Source organism: Ochlerotatus camptorhynchus, unplaced genomic scaffold (assembly GCF_037179485.1).
Source record: "Ochlerotatus camptorhynchus isolate MF236.1 unplaced genomic scaffold, CSIRO-AGI_Acam_v1.1 ptg000577l, whole genome shotgun sequence".
NCBI classification, from domain to species: domain Eukaryota; kingdom Metazoa; phylum Arthropoda; class Insecta; order Diptera; family Culicidae; genus Ochlerotatus; species Ochlerotatus camptorhynchus.
The window spans coordinates 5,062,769-5,080,234 of record NW_027041058.1 but is presented as its reverse complement, the minus strand read 5'-3'; the positions used below and the strand labels follow the sequence as shown (position 1 = coordinate 5,080,234).

Below are 17,466 nucleotides of genomic sequence, written 5' to 3'. Positions count from 1 at the left end.
TTGTCGAAAGCTTTCGTCTTCCACTTTCGGTCACAAGTTCTCGTCCTCCGTACTGCCACAGTATTCCGTTGACCGATGCCATATCGTATCGCCTGATGGTCGCTATGGGTATATCCTTCGCACACTCTCCAATCCATGTTTGCCATCAGCGACGGACTGCAGAAAGTAACGTCGATAATGGATTCTCGGCCATCTCTGCGAAAAGTGCTGCTGGTGCCTTTATTGGCCAGCATAACTTCCAGTTTTGCCAGAGCTTCCAGCAGACTGTGCCCTCTTGCATTGGAACACCTGCTTCCCCACTCCACTGCCCAAGCATTGAAGTCTCCTCCGATGACTACCGGTCGTCGTCCGACCAGCTCTTCGGTAAGTCCATCAAGCATCTCGTGGAACTTCTCCATCGTCCATCTGGGGGGTGCGTAACAACTACACATGAAGATTCCGTTGATTTTGGCGATGACGAAGCCTTCGTATGAGCTCGCAACCACTTCTTGAATGGGGTATCTGCCCATAACTTGTATAGCTGCCATCCCAGCTCTATCCGCAACCCAGTTACCGTTATCGGGAGGGACTCGATACGGTTCCGCAATGATTGCAACGTCGCACTTTGTTTCTGTTGTCGACTGCCACAACAGTTGCTGAGCAATATCGCAATGATTGAGGTTTATTTGGGTTACCTCCATTACTGTTGGCCTGCCATCGCCTTTTTGTATGCTAGGCATTTGAAGCCTCCCGTCGTATGATCGTTACCGTCCTCTTTTTTGCAGAGCATACACCTCGGATGCTTCGTGCAGCCTCTTGCAATATGGCCTTTCTCTCCGCATTTCCTGCACAGATCAGATCTGTCAGGGCCATTGCAGTTCCTCGCCTGGTGACCGAATCCCATGCACTTGAAGCATCGCTCCAATTGCTTGGTAACCCGAGGAGTGGCTTTCAGCGAGCACAATGACCAGCCAACCTTGACCTTGCCCGTCTCCAACAGCTTATTCGCTGCAGCTGTCGAAAGCCATATAACCGCCGTTTGCATGCCGCCGTACGCCTTCCTCATGCGGATTGACATCGGGACATCTCTTAGATCGCAGTGCACTCTCAACGCACTTCTTAGCTCCTCTTCTGTGGTGATCTCGTCCAGGTCCCTGCACTCGACCACTGTCTCCTGGGATAGAGCTCTTACGCTCGCCCCTTCACCAAGAGACTTTTCAACGAGCTCCTTGTAGGCTGAGCTCTTGATAGCAGGATCCTTCTTCAGCTCAAAGAGGATCTCGCCTTTCTGGGTTCGCCTGGTTTTCACCACGTTCTCTCCTAGTTGCTTCAACTCCGGATCCTCTCGTACCTTCCGGAGGAGTGCTGCATACGACGTTTTGTCCTTAGCTTCGACGATCAGAGCATCGCCCTTACTTCGCTCCCGACGAGTCCTGGGTATCTCCTTCTTCTGTTCAGCTTTCTTCTTCACGTCTTTTTCCTTCCGTTTTTTCCACTTCTCCTTTGGCTTCTCGACGGTACGCCAGCCTTCCTCCTTGTTGTCTTCTTTGTCGTTCTTGACTTTTTTCAACTCCTCTTCCTCTCCTGGAGTTTCCCTTTTCCTCTTCTGTGTGTGTGTGTGTGTGTGTGTGTGTGTGTGTGTGTGTGTGTGTGTGTGTGTGTGTGTGTGTGAATGTATATGTGTGTGTGTGTGCGTGTGTCTGCGCGCGCGCGTGTGTGTGCGTGTGTGTGCGCGTGTGTGTGTCTGTGTGTGTGTGTGTGTGTGTGTGTGTGTGTGTGTGTGTGTGTGTGTGTGTGTGTGTGTGTGTGTGTGTGTGTGTGTGTGTGTGTGTGTGTGTGTGTGTGTGTGCGTGTGTGTGTATTAATAAATAAAAATGGTTATTTTTCACCAATTTTGTGATGTTTCAGCTGCTTCTTGTTCTATTTGAATTACTTTATGGAAAATTCATGGGATTAAATAGGGTTGGGCTTCTAGCCAGTTTCAATTTTTTTGCAGATTTAGCAGATCTTTCTTCATCATTGGCGATACTTGAAAACTTTCTGCGTAACATCTAAACTTCAACCGGAACTACAACTACCCGAAACACGAAAAAAACGGAACAAAATCAATATTTTTGGCGAGAGAAAAAAAAATCACGTCCGTCTTCAAACACCGCACAATTCGATTTTTCGTGATAGGTATATTTAAAAATTACATTAACATTTTTTACTTACGGCTATGATAATTAGAGGTTATAAAATAATGTTAAAATTCACCATAATTGTAAAAATTCAGGGGATACAGTTGTGATGTGTTTGGAAAGTTATTTGGCTTGTTGAATTTTATGTTTATGATTATATGAACGAAACAATAAAGTTCAGGGTCGTTAATTTTTCCGGAAAATTTTAGTTGATGTTTTCGGATTTTACCAAATATCACGTGCTTTAAAAATAAATACCTCATGAACTAAGCATCGTACAATGAATGTTGTGTAGTGAAATTATAAGGAAATTATCTCAGCATAAAAAATAATAATCTAAAATAATGTTTTCCACGCAAATTTTCACGGTAGAGAAAAATCGCAAGGATAATCAGGAAAAACCATTGTGAGGGTAATGACAATTTTTGTATTGATTTTTTCATGCTTGAAAGCTTCCTATCTCATTGGTGATAATTTCAGAGTGGAGTATGTTACCGTTTTTTAGATAATATTGTGATATATTATGCCTTATATTATAAGATTTAACTATTTGCAGCAAAATACAGTTATACAAATCAATCATCTCGTCTCATCTAGACTATTCCCCATTTCATTTTATTGTTGGCCAATGAAACACAAATATAGATACAGTCAGGAATCCTTATTGCCGGGGTAACGGGGGCGTGAATAAGGAACCGCGAATAAGGATACCCACAGCTTATGGGATTTTCACTAATGGGGGCTGTAGTGGATTATCTCATTTGTTTCAATACATAAAGCTATACTGTCTTCGACAAAGTTGCTGTACTGGGTTAGACCAACAAGCCTGTGCCATTGGATTCAGGTTAAATTGGGAACTACGCCGCTAGAGGCGCTTCACTTTTATGTTACTTATGACGGGCGCTATAATATATGGATCATATTTCCAACATAGAATATTTCGTGATCCTGACCATATAGAAAGTTACTGTCTTCAGCAAAGTTGTTCAGGTGACCAAGTCCTTTCGGATGGTGGCCATATTAGTTCAGAACTCTCTCACTACGCAGCGCTAGTGTGCATGTGCAATTCTTATATAAACTGTATCTCGAGAGCCTGGTCATATAGAAAGTTGCTGTTTTCAGCAAAGTGTGCAGGTGATCAAGTCCTTTTGGATGATGGCCATATTGGTTCAGAACTCTCTCACTACGCAGCGCTAGTGTGCATGTGCAATTCCTATATAAACTGTATCTCGAGAGCCTGGCCATATAGAAAGTTGCTGTTTTCAGCAAAGTTGGGCAGGTGATCAAGTCCTTTCGGATGGTGGCCATATTAGTTCAGAACTCTCTCACTACGCAGCGCTAGTGTGCATGTGCAATTCCTATATAAACTGTATCTCGAGAGCCTGGCCATATAGAAAGTTGCTGTTTTCAGCAAAGTGGGCAGGTGATCAAGTCCTTTTGGATGGTGGCCATATTAGTTCAGAACTCTCTCACTACGCAGCGCTAGTGTGCATGTGCAATTCCTATATAAACTGTATCTCGAGAGCCTGGCCATATAGAAAGTTGCTGTTTTCAGCAAAGTTGTGCAGGTGAGCAAGTTCTTTCGGATGATGTTCATATTAGTTCAGAACACGCTCACTACGCGGCGCTAGTGTGCAAGTGAATTTTCTGTATAAGCTATATCTCGAGAACCTGGCCATATAGAAGGTTTCTGTCTTGAGAAAAGTTGTTCAGGTCACTAAGTCCTTTCGGATGATGGTCATATTATTTCAGAACCCTCACACTACGCGGCGCTAGTGTGCACATGAACTTCCTTAATATGTTATGACTCCAAAGCTTGTCCATATAAGATGTTGCTGTGCAATGTGAGATCAGGAACCGGAAAAAGAATGACATGTAGAGGCCGGAAATCGATGTCAGATGCCATTTTGGAATCCAAGATGGCGGCCATCGGTTCAAGAAAAACTGTCAAATACCGTACAATATGGATATTTTTGGAAAGGGGATGACGTGTAGAGGCCGGAAATCGATGCAAGATGCCATTTTGGAATCCAAGATGGTGACCATCGGGTCAAGAAAAACTGTCAAATACCCTACAATATGGGTATTTCCGGATAGGGAACGACGTGTAGAGGCCGGAAATCGATGTCAGACGCCATTTTGGAATCCAAGATGGTTGCCATCGGTTCAAGAAAAACTGTCAAATACCCTACAACATGGGTATTTTCGGATAGGAGATGACATGTAGAGACCGGAAATCGATTTCAGATGCCATTTTGTAATCCAAGATGGCGGCCATCGGGTCAAGAAAAATTGTCAAATACTCTACAATATGAGTATTTCCGGAAAGAAAACGACGTGTAGAGGCCGAAAATCGATGCCAGCTGCCATTTTGAAATTCAAGATGACGGCCATTGGTTCAATAAAAACTGTCAAATACCTTGCAATATGGGTATTTCCGGACGTGTAGAGGCCGGAAACCGATGCCAGACGCCATTTTAAAAACCAAGATAACGGCCATCGGTTTTAAGAAAAACTGTCAAATATCCTACAATGTAGGAATTTCCGAAAAGGGACGACGTGTAAAGATCAGATATACATTCCAGTCGCTATTTTGGAATCCAATATGGCGGCAACATGTTTTCCATAAATAAGGCTTACCAAGCATATTGCGTATAATTTATTGTGTATAGCGTATCATTGAGCAAGATTGCAACGTAACGTGGAAAAATCCTCAAAACAATAAAATGCTTTGATTTGTTTTGTTTTTTCTATCGTAAGCTACAGATTTATTCCACATTTTATTTTCTCTTTCGATAACAAAGAACCAACCAGCGCTGTCATGTTTTATGCATTCTAGTCACTCTCGTTCTTCCACACCGTGAGATGGGTCTCGACTTCCCTTATCAAATCTTGCATTTTTGCATTCCGTTGAAAGCTGTCCAATGTGCAGAAACTTTCGACCTCGGAGAAATGATTTAGTTTTAACTCGATTTCTGCCGCACCAGATGGTGGATGAAAATATCAACCATATTCACTGTAGAGGGGTCCAGGAATAATTCTGTAGTTTACGATAGAAAAAAATAAAACAAAACAATTAAAAGCGTTTTATTGTTTTGAGGAATTTTCCACGTTATGTTGCGATCTTGCTCAGTGATACGCTATACACAATAAATTATACGCAATATTCTTGGTAAGCCTTATACATGGAAAACATGTTTTTTTAACTAGTTCGTTTATTTGGAAGGCTCAATCACGTTAGCTTTACGGAGCCGATAGTTCATTGTTCTTTGTTTGTAACAAAATTCACTTAATTCTATGTCTAGTAGGAGTTGGGCCGAATACTCGCGGCTTACTCGAGGTAAGAGAGGTACATTGTCGAAGGATAGGATCAGGGGAGGAGCTTGGGGGTAAGATTTCGTTGTCTCATCAGAGCGTTGTCACCAGTATGAACGGTAGTGCGGTTCTAGTTTCGTCTGGAGTTCGATCGGCTATGGTGACCATGGAAAACATGTTGCCGCCATATTGGATTCCAAAATAGCGTCTGGAATCTATATCTGGCCTCTACACGTCGTCCATTTTCGGAAATTCCCACATTGTAGTGTATTTGACAGTTTTTCTTAAACTGATGGCCGCCATCTTGGATTCCAAAATGGCATCTTGCATCGATTTCCGGCCTCTACACGTCGTTTCTTTTCGGGAAATACTCATATTGTAGAGTATTTGACAGTTTTTCTTGACCCGATGGCCACCATCTTGGATCAAAAAATGTCGTCTGGCATCTATTTTCGGCCTCTACACGTCGTCTCCTTACAAAAATATCCATATTGTAGGGTATTTGACAGTTTTTCTTGAACCTATGGTCGCCATCTTGGATTACAAAATGGCATCTGACATCGATTTCCGGTCTCTACACGTCATCTCCTATCCGAAAATACCCATGTTGTTGGGTATTTGACAGTTTTTCTTGAAACGATGGCAACCATCTTGGATTCCAAAATGGCGTCTGACATCGATTTTCGGTCTCTACACGTCTTTCCTTATCCGGAAATACCCATATGGTAGGGTATTTGACAGTTTTTCTTGACCCGATGATCGCCATCTTGGATTCCAAAATGGCGTCTGGCATCGATTTCTGGCCTCTACACGTCATCCCTTTTCCGGTTCCTATTCTCACATTGCACAGCAACATCTTATATGGACAAGCTTTGGAGAAATAACATATTAAGGAAGTTCATGTGTACACTACCGTCGCGTAGTGTGAGAGTTCTGAAATAATATGACGATCATCCGAAAGGACTTAGTCATCTGAACAACTTTGCTGAAGACAGTAACCTTCTATATGGCCAGGTTCTCGAGATACAGCTTATACAGGAAATTTAATTGCTCACTAGCGCCGCGTAGTGAGCGTGTTCTGAACTAATATGACCATCATCCGAAAGGACTTGCTCACCTGCACAACTTTGCTGAAAACAGCAACTTTCTATATGGCCAGGCTCTCGAGATACAGTTTATATAAGAATTGCACATGCACACTAGCGCTGCGTAGTGAGAGAGTTCTGAACCAATATGGCCATCATCCAAAAGGACTTGATCACCTGCACAACTTTGCTGAAAACAGCCACTTTCTATATGGCCAGGCTCTCGAGATACAGTTTATATAAGAATTGCACATGCACACTAGCGCTGCGTAGTGAGAGAGCTCTGAACTAATATGGCCACCATCCGAAAGGACTTGGTCACCTGAACAACTTTGTTGAAGACAGTAACTTTCTATATGGTCAGGATCACGAAATATTCTATGTTGGAAATATGATCCATATATTATAGCGCCCGTCATAAGTAACATAAAAGTGAAGCGCCTCTAGCGGCGTAGTTCCCAATTTAACCTGAATCCAATGGCACAGGCTTGTTGGTCTAACCCAGTACAGCAACTTTGTCGAAGACAGTATAGCTTTATGTATTGAAACAAATGAGATAATCCACTACAGCCCCCATTAGTGAAAATCCCATAAGCTGTGGGTATCCTTATTCGCGGATAGCCCGGCAATAAGGATCCGGCAATAAGAGATACCGGCAATAAGGAATCCGGCAATAAGGATTCCTGACTGTACTTCACCGCCTACAGACAAAATAATACGATTGATTGTAAGATGCAAAAGTTTTACTTTCTCAAGTTTTATGCAGGACGCTTTGCAGTCTTTAATCGATTTGTCTGGCTGAACGTCAGTAGTTTCCTTGAAAATTCTGACATTTCACAACATTATAATAGGTCTGTTCCTGTACTTGTTCTTTTGTTTTTGCTGTAGGCTACTGCAGCATTTTGTAAGAAAATAATATGGTACATCATGCTTTTGATTTTTACTATATACAATCTTAGAGAAAAGTAAGTACGGAAACAGACCAAATAGCATCGTATTATGGAGTTTCTAGCTTTGTTGGATTATACTTGGAGTCATGATTGCTTGGATTATTTGTGAATATTTTAATTCGACAGAGGGATGGACATCTAAAAATTTATCACAATTATATAGCTGTGAAGCAATTGAAAATTCGTCGACTACTGTAATCGGGCACCACTGGCTACGACTTTATTAGAATCTTGATTTGCGAAAAACTCGAAAACTCATCTCTCATGCGTGAGATTATTCGTATATGAATTTTTCGGTAAAAAATCATAGGTTTATATTTTGGCTTTATTAATTGTTCTGAATGTTATTTTTGCATTATTCGTAGGAAAACTAATATAGCATTCATGTACATGCCATCAATTAAGGTGTGACCGGTTTTTATGAATTTTGAGCTGGAATGAACTTTTGCGTTGTGAGTTAAAATGCATGAGAAATCTCAAGCTGAGATTTGAGTTAGTAAATTGGCACGCGAGTTTATTCGCTCAGAAATGCTCAATGAATGAGATTTGAGTATAATTTTCCAAACACTGGATACATGTGAAAATGCTACTTTGAATTTGTCATGGAATATTATGGACATAATATTAATGTTGAATCACATAAAACTATACTACGCTCTTAAAAAAAAATAATTAGGATTATTTTTTCTTAGAAATATTGGAAAAAGATACAAAAAATCTAAAAAAAAAACATTTTATTTCTAATTTTCCAAAGCTAATACACGTGTAAAAACATTTTCTGCAAGTCATCATGGCATGGCATAAATTTTTACATTAAAATTTATATTTTCATTTTTACAGAAAAATAAAAACATGCCGAAAAAAAATATTGATGCAAAATTTTGCTCCACAGTGCTCAAACAATTTCAAATTTCCTAATTAGCCTCCCAAAAGTTGAACTTATTTGATAAGATATCGGCTTGGCACAAACCATTTGAAATTTATATGGATATTATATGTTTTTGATCATTGTCTTCTAGTCTTTTCCACATTTCTCTCATAAAAAGTTCTAAAGCTATTACTAGGGGATTTCTTTTCAGCTACAACTTTGTCTTTGTCTTAGATGATTAATTTCTTTTATTCCTTACATTTAATCGAAAACAGTTCTTAAGCAAAGTGGTAGCTGAGAAAATGTCCTATAGGCACAGCTAACATTTTTTAAATCAAAGCGATATGGTTAATTGTTAGATGGGTTATGAACAAAACATAGTAGTTCTCATATATACTAAAAATAGTTTGGCCCAACAGTTTCTTATCAAATGAGTTCAAATTTCGGGAGGCTTCAGGACCCGATTCGAAACCGTTTAAGCACTGTGGAGCGAATGTTTCAAATTTGGCATCAGTCTAATGTATATGCATGCCAAGGATTCATGGAAAACTGCTTCTACCACAATCTAAAAATAAATCACGTAGAAAAAATTGCTTCCGTGAGCCTTCAAGTCGTATAATTAAACCGTGTTTCTTTATCCTGACAAAACTTTTCTCGAGCGTGGTACACGTTGCTTTTATTCAAAAGTCCTTGTGAGCAAGCATGGTAAAAACTTGGAACCATCGCCGCTCCTGTCAGTCGATGCATAGCTGTGCCTAGTTTTTTTTATTAGTCGCGCATACCAACCCACCTAATGTGAATTCCCTTTTTCGAATGGGGTGTGGGAAATGTGCAATCGCGACTAAGCGAAAGTGCAATTTCACGTGCAAAGGATAAGGACGGACAAGTTTGGCATAAACAACCCACACCAAGGTGCAATTTATCGACTGGAAGATTTATGAAAGTTTGAACCAGACCTACCTTGAGAGCGTTTCAAGTTGCTGGTGAAAAATTTCGAATGGTTTTCGTTGAAGGTTAAAAGGTGCAAAGAATTTTCAGTGGTTCTGGTTTTCTAATGTTTTATAATGTTTCATTCTGATCATTTATTCAGGAAGAATAGCATTTTTAAACTAATTTTAGAAGACATTCTTAAAGGCCAGTATGTGCTTTTATGTGATATTTTATGGGATGTGACTGATGACTGTTTAAATGTAGAGTTTTGTGAAATGGATGGCACGAGTATTTTTGGACTTTTTATTAAAATACAACCATAATAACAATTTCTTCCAGTGCTGTGTTTGGTAAAATAGGTTACTTTACTGAATGTTCTGGTCGTTGAATCTGAATCTTAGATCAGATTGCTTTGAAATTATCTTCTTAACATGTTAAATTCGAGAGAAAAGGATTAGTAATTTCCATTTGTACATTGAAGAAGTCTGCACATTGTAGACGAAATACGCGTATATGTCAAGGATAAGCAAATAGGGTAGTGGAATTAAATGTAAATTACTAATCCTTCTCTCTCTCTCTTTATACAGGTATTCCACTGAGACGCTCACGTTCATCAGGCTGTTAAAATCACTTTTGTGTGGAAACTGCATGAATTTCAAGGATATTTTTCAATGTGTTGCAACAAAGTCTAAAAATTGTGCAAACACTATCAGTTGGACATAAGACAGTGGAAATGTTTGGATTCATGATCGTCAGACTATATTAACGTTATATTAAATATGTGTTGCCAACTTTTCCCAACGGTCAAGATTCCAAGGTTTTTCACTGTTTTTTTGGCATAGGACTACGTCTGTGATTTCTATATGGGGGTACACTTTGTGAAAACCGAAAATGGAACATGTAACAAAATTATGAAAGATTTGGAAAATTAATAACTCAGCTACCCCTAGAACAATTTCAATCATATTAGACCAAATAATGTGATCTGCGTCCTGGTAGCCTTGTCCACATTCACAGAGTTTGCTATCCCCCAGCCCAACACAGAACAAGTGAGCGTTTAACGAACAGTGATTGGACACGAATGAAGTCTCGACCCACCTCCAACCCTTTGAACCAAAGAATCTTCGACACCTTAGGGATGATTAAATATAGCCATCGTCCCAAACACCCTTCACTTCATTTATTTTGCCAGCTGGCAACCTCCTCATTGATTGTTTTGATAATAAAAAAAAAATCGATAATAACCACAAAAACACCTTGCATGCGAGGGGTATTGATTTGATGAAAGGAACTGTGAAAAAGAACACTAGAATAGATTTTTTTTTCTTCCGGCGGTTTCATCTTAGTGTTTTTCTTTAGTAAAAGGTTTAAGGGGCAGATGGAAAAAGAAAAAAAGGTTCAATTTATGTTATAGGTATAAATGTTTAAATGGTAAATATGTTTATATGGACAAAAGGGTCGAATAAACAAAAGATTTAATGAACAAAAGTTCAAACAGATAAATAGTCGATTTAAATTTGAAGGGAAAAATGGTCGAAACGGACAAAACACCGATTGCACAAAACGTCGAATGGACAAAACGATGAAATTGACAGGTTCTTCCAAGGCTCCCGATGCTCTAACCTCAAAGACAGAACAACATGATGTCATACTAACGTTTTCTGAAATATTCAATCTATCTTCAATTTGATGGTTCCGATGCTGAACACTTTTTTGAAGTAACTAGCTACTAAGTGGCCATTAATTCGTCGATTTTCAAATTTGAATCAATACAATTACTTAACTTTCCTTAAACGAATATATTTGAGCTTGTACCTAAAAGTATTTTGTCTACCCCTCTATACATGTGAGCCATTCTTTACCCCTCACCCAGCATTGGGCAAGAAGAACAGCAAATAATTTGATAATATCATATGTTCCGCGATGGTGCCCTTCTCGTAATGGAGGCGGGTTCTTTTATTAAAAGAATTACTTTTAGGGCCAGTCAAGATGTCCTCAAAAAGTTGAGGGAAATTTGATGCACTGGAAGTTCACAACAAGCGCATGAAATGATCTTATCGAATTTGTCCAAATTGCTGCTTCGTTGCACAAAATCCTTATCAGCACGAATTACAGCGGAAATCACCAGCCAAATCTTTACATAAACTACTTCCGTTGCTTCAGATTTTATATTCTGTTTCGTTTATGTGTCGTATAGAATCACTACAGTTAAGTCTCGATTTAATCGCGGTCGAAAAGAAATTCTGCGTGATTTATTTTTAACGTGATATATCTGAAACCCATCGAATTTAGATCTGAAAACACTGTCAGTCTATGCTTAGTGGAGGATTCAACAAGCAAATCTGTGTGTGTACAGTAATCTATTCATTTATGCGGTAGGTGGTACCATCCATCCACCACTATTTCTCACCCTTCAGCTAATTTAGCTGATTTTTTGTAGATATCTAGTTTATGGTTGACACTAATCACTTACAAAAAATCAACGAAATTGGTTAATGGTCAGCCGAGAAGTAGCGGTACCACCAACTGCATAAATGGAGGGATTAATGGAATATATCCATTTATTATTCAGTGTGCAAAATATAGCAAAATAATTGGTGTAGTCATTCTTTCTATATTCCAAAGAAAAATGTCCCCTCAAAATGACAGCCTACTCATCCTTTAATTTTTTCTTAAATTGAAGACAACATATCAAGAAGAATGGCAACTCTGCCTGCATTTAAAACGCTGTCCAGACTGGAGAGTTATAACATGTTATACCGGTTGTCAAATAATTGCAACACAGAATCCACCATCAAGATAGCGCTATAACATGTTATAAATCTGTAGTTTGAAAGTACTATAAGGGACAAATCTGATACGCTGCACTGACTAAAAAATGTGCAAATACCAAAAGACTAAAATATCTCATCTTCTTCTTCTTATTCTTCTTCTTCGCATTTCAAGCTTAATGCTTATCGCATTTTAGCTTATTGCGTGCTCTCAACTTAGTGTTCTAGATGCACTACCACAGTTATTAATTGAGAGCTTTCGATGCCTGTACCATTTTTGCATTAGTATAATTGTGTGGCAAGTACAATCATACTCTATGCCCAGGGAAGTCGAGAAATTTTCCAACCCGAAACATTCCTAGACCGGACCGGGAATCGAACCCAGCCACCTCCAGCATGGTCTTGCTTTGTAGCTGCGCCTTTGCTGACTGAGCTAAGGGAGGCCCCTTATCATATTGGCCACTAAATACTACAGGGGTGCACCAATAAAAAAAATGAAATAGAAATGAAGAAAAAGGGAATAAAAAATAAAATGTTTCTTTTAATAATTTGAATGTGAGCGGTGCAAAAGGCAAAAAAAAAGGCAACAGTAAATAGAATACGCTCAATTAAATAAGGATAAATCTCCACTAAATTAGGAAATTTGAGCACTAAATAATTTACCTACGTCACCTGCAGTTGAACATATTTTCCCATAAAAGTGGCAAAATGAGACATTCATTGTGCTTTTTGTGTCTTTTTTACCTTGATATTGCTCAAACGGCATTTTCTAGTGCTCTTTTGTGACGTATATATTGCTCCAATAGCTGTTTTTAATGATCTTTTGATTTTTTTTAATGGTACCTTTTTCAATGAGACCAACATTCGTTAAACTTCTTTATCGACATCCTTTGTTAGCCGAGACACAGTATCATTACTTATCTGGGTTATTGGCTCATAAACTTTCATTTTAAAGGAATATTTCCTGAATAGGGGAAATGTATGTAATGTCGGCCTAAGTGTCCCTAATTTGGGCCCATACATAAATTCAGAAATCGACTAAATTTTCAATAGCAGCAAAAAATATCCATTAGTACCGTCCCAATGACGCGTTCATCTAGATACAATTGATAAATAGCAGATTTTTAGCGATGGGCCCAATTTTAGATCCATAGGCCAACATTAGAGCCATTTCCCCAATGATTGGATTTTTTTATTTTATAATGCGCAATTTAGTGAAGATTCATCCTTATTTAATTGAGCGTATTCTATTTACTGTTGCCCTTCTTGCCATTTTCACCGCTCACATTCAAATTATTAAGAGAAGCTTTTTATTTGTTTATTGCCTTCTTCTTCATTTCTATTGCAATTTTTTTTTTGTTTATTGGTGCACCCATGTAGTATTTAGTGGCCAATTTGAGATTTTTTATTGCTCATTTCGCTTTTTTTATTGTTGATTAATTGTGCTGCCAATACAGAAAACATCTCTTCAATTCCACGGCAATTGAAAAAAATGTTTTTTTGAAATTATGGAAATATAAGATATTATGATGTATGTGTAAGTAACAAGAAAAGATTTTAAAGTTTGTGTTTGATACATAAAACTTGCAATGATCGCCTCTTCTCGAAGAGTGAAGAGCGAAGAGTGGGTGAGTTAAATGACAAAATCACTTATTGCGACTCCCATGTAGCAAAATTGGTAGGTATAAGTGTCAAACACAAACTTCACAATATTTTCTTGTTGCTTACACAAACAAAATATTATTATAATATCTTATTATTCCATAATTTCATAAAACATTTTCTAGTCAAAATGAAAGGAATACACCCTGATTCTTTGTTATGGGTAATGATTCAAATTTTTTTCTTAAATTCGGCCTTTTAGATCATGTAAAATTTTAAAAATCGAAAGAATTGAAATTTAAAAAAGCAGCACTAAAACGGCTCTTCTGATTGAAATGACGTCTGACGACAAAGATGTAGAGAAAAATAATGTTTTGTGGAAAAATATACAAAAATTGTATTAAGTAATAACATTTCTTAAAAACCTATATATGTCAAAAGATCTTACCAAAGTTTTGAAAATAGAAATATATTTGTTTTGTTTTATAGTCACTTTAACGCTCTTGGGTCATTCGTGACTTGTTTAGGGGCGAGATTTGAGCTCGTGACTTTGGCGTGAGAGGTATGGATTCGAACCACTACGCTGGGGTTGCCCCATAATTAAATAATAAAAAACAAAACAATCAAAATGCAAATTTGTTTAAATGTTTTAAGTTATGGACACTTAAAACTTGACAAAAATTCTACAACAAGAACTTTTGGTAATTTGTATGCACTTTTTGTTGATGAAAAAATTCAATGTAATTTATGCTCAGAAAACAATGTTTGAGACATTTTAAGTGATTTTCTGTTAAAAAATACACACCTAACAAAAACTTCGAAGATTTTACTAAAAAATTCTGTTGAACAATTGTTGTCAGTTTTTAAGTGTCCTCTTAAATGCTCTTGAACATTCCAAAAGATTGAATTTTTAATAAGCTTTTTGGGCATATAGTCTAGATACTGGCCCCACACTGAGCTGTCAGACGACAGCTCAAGCATAAAGAAGAAGAAGAAGAAGAAGAAGAAGAAGAAGAAGAAGAAGAAGAAGAAGAAGAAGAAGAAGAAGAAGAAGAAGAAGCATAAGCTTTTTCTTAATGTTTTGCCTATTTTTCCCTAAAGATATTATTTCGATTAGAAATGCACTTTTCCGTAGGCACGCTATTTTGCCTTTTTGGCTATAAATGGACCTCATAAGAACTTACAGAACTGGTATATCCGTTGTTCAGTTGTATACAGCTAAAAAGCGAAATAACGTGCCTACGGTTGCTTGGGCAGTTTTTGTAAATTTTGAAGACACTTTTAAATTGTACAAGATCTAAAATGGCCGAATTTTAGCAAACATGTGAATCATGGCGTATAACAAACAATTACGCATAATTTCATACAAATCAGAGAAAGCCGATTCAAAAAAAAATCGCTGGTTTGCCTGCGACTGTTTTATGACGGAATTGGAGTCAAGAAGCAGTGTTAAATTTTTAACAATATGTCAACAATGTTTGACCCTTTATCAAGTCGACGGTACGTCTAGACAAGGGAAATAAATTTGGAATTCATATTTTTTTTTTGGAAACCCGTTCGAAAAAGAGAGGTAAAGTGCGGCTTGTGCTTAGGCAACATGCATAAATGACGTAGCGTTTTAGGGTGACTAGCCATGTATAAAAATACGCAACAAAGGGAAGAGGGACCAAAGTTGGTGCTTCATGAAACGTAAACGAACGTTAAATGTTATTTTTCTACACAGCTGGTCGCCCCAAAAAGCCTCGTCATTTATCAATGACGGAAGTGAGATCTTAACCCTGAGCACACATATTTCACTATTATGATTTTAATCAGTAACTTGTTTAAAGCTATGATGCATATAATTAATATAACCTCAAAATTCCAATATTGGACATCATAACTTTAGAAAGGTACAAATCGGTTTAATCAGTTTCTTGGTAAATAGAGATGAAAAAAAACCGATTTGTATCTTCCTAAAGTTGTCCTTGCTCGCTTTCTACTCTCTATATGCAATTTTCAAACTGCCGTACTCTAACGGAACTATCAATTCTATACTTTCATCTCCTAATCTATCGTATTAAAATTACCACTTTAGTCTGTTATTTGAAATTAGCATCTTCAACTAAACAAAACAAAGATATTTTTTTATTAAAAGTGTGAAACAAAGTTTCAATAAATGTTGACGGAAAAAAAAAATGTTGATAATGTATTATATAATATAATACTTGTTATAACTTTCTGTGTTTACAACGGCGCCGGTGGTGTAGTGGTAAGCGTGATTACCTCTCACCCCAGCAAGCCTGGGTTCAATCCCAGTCGGCGCCGCCGGGATGTTCTGAGGCATAACATCTCTGATCACGCCTTCCTTCGGATGGGAAGTAAAGCCGTTGGTCCCCGGTTCATGAGTTGATGGGTCGATAGGTAGGGTCCAGGTGTGGGAGCTGCCTTCCTGGCACGTCGGTAGCATTGGTGCTCAGCACGGAAAACAAGATCGACGGAAAAAAAACAAACCAAAGGATAACTTTCTGTGTTTTATAATAGTTCACATTAAAACTGATTTTAATGATGCCTCAATTTTCCAATTTTCTTCCAGATTCATCAGTACCTGCAATGGAATTGAGCTGAAATGGATTTGGAATTAATAATGGTGATAGTGCAATAGTGTCCGTCAAGTTCCATGACGAAGATGCCACATGAAGAGTGCAGTGTTTGTTTTATCTAATTATTTAAGTGTGTTTTGTGTTTGGATAGCAAATAGAACAAAACATGTGTGCGTAATAGTAGGATGATTTGAAAACTGAATCCTTCAGCAAACTCGACGCAATGGCGGGATATGAATACGCCAAGGATTCAAAGCAGGAGCGCTGACGGGTTCAGGGCACCAGGAAGAGATTTAAAGTCAACTGGGGAATAACGTCGCCTCAAAATGCCAGGAGGGAGAAGGGGGCTCGTAGCTCCCCAAAATACATTTCTAGAAAACATCATACGTCGGTCTAATTCGCAGCGTAAGTGTTATTTATTGATGAAACATGCTTTTAAATTCAAATTATTCTCCTATTACGTGTCTGTTGAATTGAAAACCTTCCTGCTATACGATCGTTTACGAAGGAAACAGCTTACCTTTTGCGCCTTGATATGTTTCACATTTAGGTTCTAAAAATAGAGGCTTAAAAGTTCACAACAATACATAAAGGAGTGTGGGGAAGTCAAAAACTTGGCAGCCTTGTTGATTTCCACACCCTTTTGTGTTTCATGTCCACATCACGAACGACGTTGGTGCTGCGACAACAAAAACATAAGCCTAATAATGTAAATTGTTTGCAACGCAAGCGAAACATTCGAAATCAATTTGTGATTAAGGTTGAAAATGAAAACAAATCTAGTGTACCAAGAACACAGCTTGTAATTGAGATTGAATATTAAAATGATTTCTTAATACCCAATGAATGTAAAATCGCATCGCTTCGATTTTTTGGGCAATTTTTCTATCCAGTTTACACCAATTCGTGAAAAGTTCTTTAATGATTCGATCATATTATTGTTCGGGTTTGGAGATGAGCCTGGCATCCATGCCTATCACGCTTCAAATGAGAGAATTCAAATCTTTTCCCTAAATATGTCCGGTCTCATATACATGGCAAATGAGAACGACCCAAATTTGAGTTTAGTTCACTCATAATCGCAAAAAGTGCAGGAACTCAGCAATAAGTAAATGTGCCTCAGGAAAACCTCAACAATCTGATGGAAAATGAGGAAAATTGATGAACATTCTTTACTTTTATCATATTCGGGAAGTTTTCCCTG

The 17,466-nt window shown here is 38.1% G+C and overlaps 1 protein-coding gene across 3 annotated transcripts in view; it reads left to right on the top strand.

The window, feature by feature from the left end:
• Window positions 1-17,466, top strand: part of eag (ether a go-go) — an 88,301-nt gene that overhangs the window by 14,347 nt on the left and 56,488 nt on the right. For all 3 annotated transcript variants that reach the window (XM_065236887.1, XM_065236890.1, XM_065236888.1), the window contains exon 2: window positions 16,256-16,667. In XM_065236887.1, coding sequence (XP_065092959.1) covers window positions 16,589-16,667 — 79 coding nt within the window. In that variant the 5' untranslated portion in view covers window positions 16,256-16,588. The remainder of the gene's footprint in view (window positions 1-16,255; window positions 16,668-17,466) is intronic.